Consider the following 8,651-nt stretch of genomic DNA (forward strand, 5'->3'; position numbering starts at 1 on the left):
GCTAAAGCAAATATTCTACCTCATACCTGACAGCTTCACAGTATAACCTAAATGGTCTCCTTTAGAACACTGCTTACCTGTTATAACTTATACCATTTGCACCTAAACACTGGGCCAAAGTATGGCGTATATAAACAATCATAGTAATAAAAAAGTTCCTTTTTGGGTCCGGAACAACATGGGTGTTCTCAGTACTAGCTTGATATGGGTTTCCTAGCAAATGTGTAAAAATCAGCCTTTCCGCGTATTTGGCCAGTATAGGTGGCCTAAGAGACTAAATAATCACCTGATCTGATATAGAATACACTAAAATAGGAAACAAGTTCTTACAAATCACAAAATTAAATAGATATAAAGGATATCTAGACTACCAGTAATTGACGCATAAATGTTTTAACTGTGGTGACTTTTAAAATGCCCTCTTTTTTTCACTTTTTGGAAACTGCCGCAAACAGAGTGGTTCCGTGGGCAAGTGTGTTTTACTGTCCGAATGGTTTGCCAACTCTGGCACTTACCCTCTAGTTTAACTTTAAAAGGCTGCGCTCCAGCGAAACCCATTAGTTTTTTTACATTTAGTCCGCAAAAGTCTGGGTATCAGCGGTGAAAAATTAACAAGGGCAGTCCGGATTAATTTCATTCATCGTCTCACTCTGTGATCTAGCGCACATGAATCCAGTTCAGCTATAAAACACCATTTGACTTACATATGATTAATTATTTAGTGCGCCTGCTTTACGTCATCTCCCGGTGGTCGTCATGAGACACTACCCAGCAAACAATTTTGTGTTTAATAGACGTCTAATAGACATCTAAACGTAGACAGCTTGGCTAAAATGAGGCTAAACTTGGGCTGCCAGTGAAAATCTAATATCTAAGAATAGCCCAAAACTAGACTAGTCATCAAATATTAGACAGACTTTATATGTGTAGTGATTTATTTCAGTTTATTTGATGACTAGTTTTGGCCTATTCCAAGACGTCTATTAGATTTTCACTGACAGCCCAATTTAACCTTGTTTTAACCAAGACGACTGTGTTTTCAAGTCTAATAAAGATCTATTAGACATATTTTAAAACAGAAAATGCTTGCTCAAAGCTAAGGCATGTTAGACATCATAAAACAACAACAAAAACATTTAAAGATATGCATTTTAAAGCAACCTGCAATTGAACTTCATAACTGATTTAACATCAAAGATGTTATGCAAATTTGCATGCAATAATCTATTAAATGTAGCATTGTGGGCTTTTCCATCACAGGACGCTTCAAACCTTTCTCCACAAGATGGCGTAACACGCATACGAGATCAATGAACATACGAAAAGCGCTTCACTTGAACTTGTGCACCTTATAATAGTAATTTATTTCAAGCTGAGGTGAAACACATCTTTTATACTTATGATTCAGACAATGGTTAAGTAGGCTACGCTGCACTTTTAATTAATAAAAACATAAGATGTGCAATTATTATAATTATTTTAGCATCTATTACATGCAGTACAAATAAACATTTTATAATGTATCCAATAATATGTAAATATATTGAAAGGTATTGGCTGAATAAACGATAAGCGCTTGCTTTCTTTGAATGCCTGTTTTTCCGTATTTTAATTCATGTAAATTTTAGCTCTGTTAAATCGGTCATTTCTCTTGCATTCAAGCTACCTCCCCATCTTTGTTTTACAGATATGAAAAATTAGTATAAACTATTTGTATTTTATGCTGTGGCGCATGACTGTGGGTAAAAACGCTGCTTGTATAGGCTGCATCTAAATTATGTGCAACCAAGACACCAGCAGCTAACATGACATCTGTTTAAATACTTTCATGCTAATACACTCCTCTCGAATAGCGTCTTTGTTAGTGCGTCAAAGATTATTTACAGAATGAGTCAATTGCTAAATGGTTTCATGATTGTTGAGCGGAATCGCCGTAGGAGGCGGTTAGGACTATTGGAGGCTGTGAGGTCGAGCTCTGGCGCGCAGCGGGGCTCCAGTAGGAGCGGCGCTAATTGAGGAGGCAGAGTCGAGGCGGGCCAGTAGAGCACGGGAGCGCGAAGAGCTAGGGCAGGGCACGGTTCTTGTAGCTCAGCGTATTGTTTAGATGTATAAAATATGAGTGCAAAATGTCTCACTTTATATTTCTCGTTAATTCTCTCAAAATAGACATTTGTCATTGTTTCCTGACGGTATCAGTTAAATAGCTCAATTCTCATCGCATAAAATGCGTTAAAATAGTTCGTTAGTCATTATTATGGGCTAATTCATGTTTTGATTGTGTGCAATAGTACAGGGAAGGGTAGCCTATACATTATTAAGGGATGAACTTTTGGTTTTTTAACATTTTGCACAAAAACACACGAGTTCCAAATTAAATATTTATTTTTGTTTGCTTTGTCATATGACCTATATTTTGGGCTTTAAGTATTTAAATATGAGCTGTAATGTGGACACGGCTAAGATCCAGTCGCCATTATTAGTAAGACTCATCTCGATCAGCACCCACTCGTTGCCTATGTGAATGTTTCGGCAGGGACTTCTGCAACCTTACAAGGTGTGGTGGTAGAACAAAACCTGAATATTTCTAGTTTTTCCACAGTTCATGGGATCTCATCCGAATTAACCTTCAAACGAGCTTTTACACTCTGATCTTACTGCTGATCCTGTATCATAGCCTCTTGTGACCTCTAAATTACTCTGTAATAGAATTACAGTTTTTAATCCTGCTTGCCAAGAACGCCTCATCACAGGCTGCTGGGTCGGGAACAACACTCGCGGTACTCCTTCAAAAACGAATGGAATTACAGGTTTATGAATTGTTATGCATTAATCAACTTTTAAAACTGAAAGTAATTGGTAATTCGTCTTCTATGTCTATCAGAAAATGATTTGCCTGTCTCTCCAAAGCCAAATAATTTTTTTTAAGTCAAGTAGCTTTAGTTATTGCTCTTATTACGGTTTTCCAAGCCCGCCGGGAAATTGAAAACACGAGAAGGCGACCAAAATAAATAATACAAAATTGATCCAAGCACTCAACAATAGCCAAGTAAAATACAATAATGAATGGAGTGGTGTAACATTACGTTTGAGATGTGAGAAGTTATAATAATGAATCATTTAAAACTGTCAGTCTTTTAGGAGCATCTAAAGGATGGAAATTACCGTCAACTGTTGTCACAATTGACTTGACTTAAAACTACTAAATAGACTCACATTTGAGACTGCAATAATTACGTCAAAATGGGAAAACGAACCAAATAACCTTCAATCTTAAACATGCGAATTACATGTGTATTAAAATCCATGAATTACGCAAGCCATGACTTGTAGTTTTTTAATATTCAATAGGATATATGGTTGAGTACTTTGTTTTTTAGCGGTTCCGTTTGTTGTCCAGCTTATTAATGTACAGCTAGCCTCTGTCGCGATATGTAAGTTACTATGCACACAGCAGATTCTTGCTCCGCGTACCTTACTCTGTGCTTATTTGTGAAAAGGGGACTGTTTCGGGAGGGAAAAGGCCCAATCTTGCCAAGAGGGGTTGCACTGACAGGCTATGCCGAGGCGCACGCTTTCAATCCGGGTCAGAGGGAACTGACGCTCATTGAGAACTGCATGAATACACACGAATAGAAAAGTTGTGTTCAGTTAACCGATGAAATCAGAGAAAAAAACAGGGCTGTGCAATCTTTTCTTATTGCCGTCTGCGGTCCAATTGCATTCGTTTGTCTCTGAGCGACTAAGGTTATGGGAACAGGACAAAAAATGTATTCTGCCTTTTTGACACCCTCGCCAGTGACAATACACACAGTTTCAGGCTCTGGACGAAAATGTTATGTATTGTTGCTTGAGTTGTCATATATACTTAGCCTAGTATTTTCACATTGCAAAGCACACCTGAATAACCAAACACTTACAAGTAATTGATTTATTAGACAAAAGTTTTAAAAAATTGACATATTTCTTTGTAACTTTTCGAAAAGCATGTCTGTAGTCAAAGTCATGGGGCGACAATCAAAGACAAGTTAAGGTAAAACTATTTGTGTTTAAAGATATAACATAGTTAAAAGTTGATATAAATAAGCCAAACTCGTAAATAAATTTCTTCCATAATATTAAAATTATTCACTGTTTTTCATATCTAATAACACTAATGATGTTATACAGTTCCAAAATAATCTGCTTAGTGATAAAACATGTTTCTGCCTTAGCATGCTTTTGACCAACAAGTGAATGTTGTCTGAAAGAACACAATGAAAAGGGTCTGCTGGAAGTGATTGAGACTTCCATTTACCAATGAGTCTGTCCGTTGCAGATAAACTTGGAGTTAAAAGGAGTATCTCGCGATAGACTACCAATAAATAAAAAGTTTTTTAGAGAATTTGTATTTAGAGACTTTCTATGACATAGCCTATGTAATGCAACTTTAATAATTATGAACATGAGTGAAATGATGAAAGCAGCCTTATTATTGTCGGTTGTATGAGCTAAAATTGCTGTTTAATCTGCCTTTAAAAGGATAAACTGGAGGAGGAAGGTGTTAAATCAGTTTACTGTGGCGGTTAAAAACAGCTTAAACAAAATTGTTAATTATTAACTCCTTTTCAGTAAAAGTCAATTTTGACTTCGTTGCAATAATTTGTCTACAAACTTGGCAAGTAGTTTATATGATAACTTTATTAGTGTATTCATTAGTGTAATACATTGTATTTTACATCAAATAGTTTGTTTGTTGAAGCGCGATGTAAATATTCTGGAGCAAACTTCTAATGTTCTAAATAAAGTGCTTTTATGGTTTTCTGTTTGTGCATGCGAATTAGTTATACTCGCCCACAGGGAGCTTTCTCCTTGCCTAGCTCAATTTTGAATGAATAGCCGTTTCGTTGACTACAATGGGACACTGGGCCAGGGGAGGAGTTCCCCATGACTAGTCAATTTAATGGAGCCTTCACTTAATTTTTGTATTGTGCACATTTGCACCTGATTGTTAACAAAATTATGTCATTTGTTTTGAAAATGTTTCTGTAATGTGTGTATGGAAGAATTCTGTTGAACGTTACATGAGTGATAAACATTTCATGCACTCCGAGAAGATAGTTCGAATGTTGTTGTAAAAAATGACTTGTGGAAATGACACACAAAATACAGTTTTATAACAAAATTGAATACTGTATTTTCAGTTTAGAAACGTATACATTAACAGAAACACGCAAGAAAGTAGTATTGAATTATAAGCGCTGGACTGGAAACATGAAGTAGACTTGGTCAGTCGATGACGATATCCAATATTTTCTTTTGCATTAATCTCGACTGATAATTCATAGTCACTAGCGTTCTTTTCATGGCATAAAACAGAGAAACAAAACGCCTAGAGCACTTAATAGTTACGTTTTGACGAATAGTTTATGTAGGGACACCAAGCCAAGAAAAGTGAACAGGGATAGAAAAGAGAATGGGTATAGCAATATTATTTACAGACGTATTTCTACACATATATTACAGACTGGGAGAATGATCGCATTATTTAAGATATACATAATTCAATATAAAATCTCGAAATAAAAATAAAAATCTGATACAGTCATAACGATTCAGTTCCACATTTGACCAGTACCCCACACAGGCAGTGACAGAAGTGTAGTAAAAAGGTGCTTACGACTCAAATGATTGTCTGATGAACATAAAAGAAAAAAGGATTGCATCCTGGCTGCTCGTCGTCACTCGGACTAAAACAGAAAAAAAGGCGTTGGACACCGCTTTCTGGTAATTCCCTCGTCACGGTGGTCCTGGTAGACATAATAAACGTGGGGCATTTCCCCATATACAAAAATGAGAAAAAAAAAATATAGATATATATATAATATATCATGCAAGTGGTGGGGTGGGGGAAAGGTGTGGGGTCCATTGAAAGCGCTTGAAAAAAGACGTGCTTTTATGCTTTTCTTTTTATAATAGTAATATCGATTGGTCCTTTTTCATCTTCCCCGATAATTAATAAAGTTTTTTCAGGTCCATTCTCCTTTATATATTTCTCTGTTTGCGTATCATACGTCGCATTCCGAGTCACTTGATGTTACTGAAAGAATTGACGTGCCCGTGTCGACTCGCTCTGTCATACTCGAGACACTGGTTGTTGGACTAGCCGCAGTTGATGGCGACTCCGCCGAACTCCGTGGGGTGCAGCCGGATTCTGAAAGGGACCGCATGCCATTCTGCCCTATTGCTTGATGCTGGAGCCTATAGCAGGAAAATGAGAGAATGGTATGTTATTGAAATGTAAAAGTCTTAGGCCTTTTTTCTCCACTTAAATGCACCTTCATTTACACGCAGTTAATATGCTATATTTAACAGCTTTTTAAAAATAGACACGAGATATCTAAAATAAAGAGAAAGTTCAACTTGCTTATTTAAAACTATTTACATGAAGGGAATGCTATAGCTACGTTTCTGGAAAGCGGTTATAAACAATGCACGGTCGCTAGAAGAATTAGTCCACATGCCAAAATAATAGCATGTCTACAGTCTGTCGTCGAAATTTGATTGACTTCCTAGAATATTTTTTTACTTGCAATGATACAAATAAGTATTATTCCGATTTGTATGTTTACATGTTCAAATCAGCTGACGTCAGTTGAAGATTACTGTCTTGGTATGTTATACATGAACAAAAATCGTATAGGTCATTTATTTTATTAATTATCCAGTCAAGTGCTTTTTGTAGTTCTATGCAATAAATGATATATATCAGTTCCATTGTTAAATGTGCTATTTCGTTCCCAAGATACACAGTAATATATATGTTTTTTCCATTTGGAAGGAACATATTATTTGACTAAATTTAAAATCACTTTATGAATGAAAAGATTACAGATGTAACAGTCATAGAATATAATAGTTCTTTGCAAAATATACAACAATTTTATTTATAATTGTGACTTATTTATCAGAGTATGCTGTGTACGTACATTTAAAACTATTTGTATTTACATTATCATGTAGCAAATCTGTTGAAAAGAATGTTTGTGGTAAACTACACGTAAGAATTACTTTGTTACAATATTAGTAACATAAATCTATTGTTAAATAAATATTAAAAGAGACAAATGCTAAAAGTACAGTTTGTTTATTTCTACAATAAGGAATTATACACGTCTATTGTTTTGTATTATCCAACATTTTAATATGAATTTACGACCAATGCTTTCTTAATTAAAATTGAATACTTCACATGCCAAAGTCTATAAAAGGCTATTTTATAACTGGGGAGCATATCTGTGTTGAGAAGCATAAACACGTTTGATTTTGTTATTTTGATTATGTAAAAATTAATCAGAGGAACCCCCTTTTTATTAGCTTATATTTACAGTTTAATGAAAACGATTAAATAGTTGTATCTTGCTTAAAGGGTTTGGTTGAGACTTTTTAAACATTTTAGCCTACACAACTAAAAAGCCGTCGTTTTCCATCCCTCATTTGTTGTAATCTTTATAACCTATTTGATTCTGCTTGTATATTTCTCAACAAATCATTAATGGCTATACATTTAATAACTATTTACGCACACAATTTCTGTAGAACCGTAACAATACATAACATGACTGACCTGTTTTTTGCTGCCGCTGCCCTGTCTCGTTGTCTCCTGTTTTTAAACCAATTTCCGACCTGTGTAGGAGTGAGTCCAGTGGCTTGAGCCAGTTCCCTTTTCTTGCTGGGGTTTGGGTAGGGGTCCTGAAGGTACCACTCCCGTAACAGACTCCGCGTTCGCTCCTTAAAACAATGCGTCTTCTGCTCACCGTCCCAGATGGTTCTAGGCAGGGGGAACTTCTTTCGCACCCTGTACTTATCAACCGGTCCTAGGGGACGCCCGCGTAGTTTCTCGGCCTCCTGATAGTGAGCCTCTAGCCACATCGCTTGTAGTTTACCATGCGAGTCCTTGGTAAACTTGTGGTTCTCCAAAATGTGGTAGAGATCGCGAAAATTGCCGGTGTGAAAGGCGACAACAGCCCGGGCGCGTAGGATGGATTCATGCTTGTTGATCGCCTCGCAAGCACCCGGTGCCACTGGAAGCGACCATAGGAAGCGACCCAGCCGCTCGATGTCCCCGGTCTCCTCCAGCGTCTCGCAGACGCTCGCCACTTGCTCTGGAGAGAAGTTTAGGGTCGGTAGCTGAAACATTGACAAGTCTTCGGGAGACCTGGTGCTGGGCGCACTGCTCGCCAAGAGCAAAGGGCGATCAGCAAAGTTTGGCAGGAAGAAATGAGAGGGATAAAGCTCTAAAGGCGATCTGAAAACCATGGAAATGACCTGAGAGAGAGGGAAATTTGCGAAGGAAAAAAGAACGACGAATTCAGATTGAATGATTCAATAGCTATCGCCTAATGACACCAGCCTCATAATATCTCCCCCTAAATCCACCGTGAGTGTAGCATTGAAATATTTTGTTTCGCTTTTCTATTGGTCTTCTTGGTGTCGTTGTAGGGTTGTCATGGCAGCCCTGCCAATCACTGTCAAGCGTGCCAATCATTAGCCAGTACGTAGAGGCTTTCACCACTTCGGCTGCACGCACGGGGGGTTATCAGGAACTCCAATCTCAACAGCTCCCTCCCTCCCATGACTCGTGTGAAGTCGAGGCAGAGTCTCGCCTATTTGTT

At 37.3% G+C, this 8,651-nt stretch overlaps 1 protein-coding gene across 1 annotated transcript; it reads right to left on the minus strand.

The window, feature by feature from the left end:
- Positions 1-6,065: 6,065 nt before the first annotated feature.
- Positions 6,066-8,398, minus strand: six3a (SIX homeobox 3a). Its single transcript, XM_056471007.1, is given in 3 exon segments — positions 6,066-6,213; positions 6,216-6,237; positions 7,604-8,398. Coding segments are annotated over 3 exon segments (789 nt in total). The 5' UTR covers positions 8,296-8,398; the 3' UTR covers positions 6,066-6,138.
- Between the last annotated feature and the right edge of the window lie 253 nt (positions 8,399-8,651).

This window comes from Danio aesculapii, chromosome 13, assembly GCF_903798145.1.
Source record: "Danio aesculapii chromosome 13, fDanAes4.1, whole genome shotgun sequence".
NCBI classification, from domain to species: Eukaryota; Metazoa; Chordata; class Actinopteri; order Cypriniformes; family Danionidae; genus Danio; species Danio aesculapii.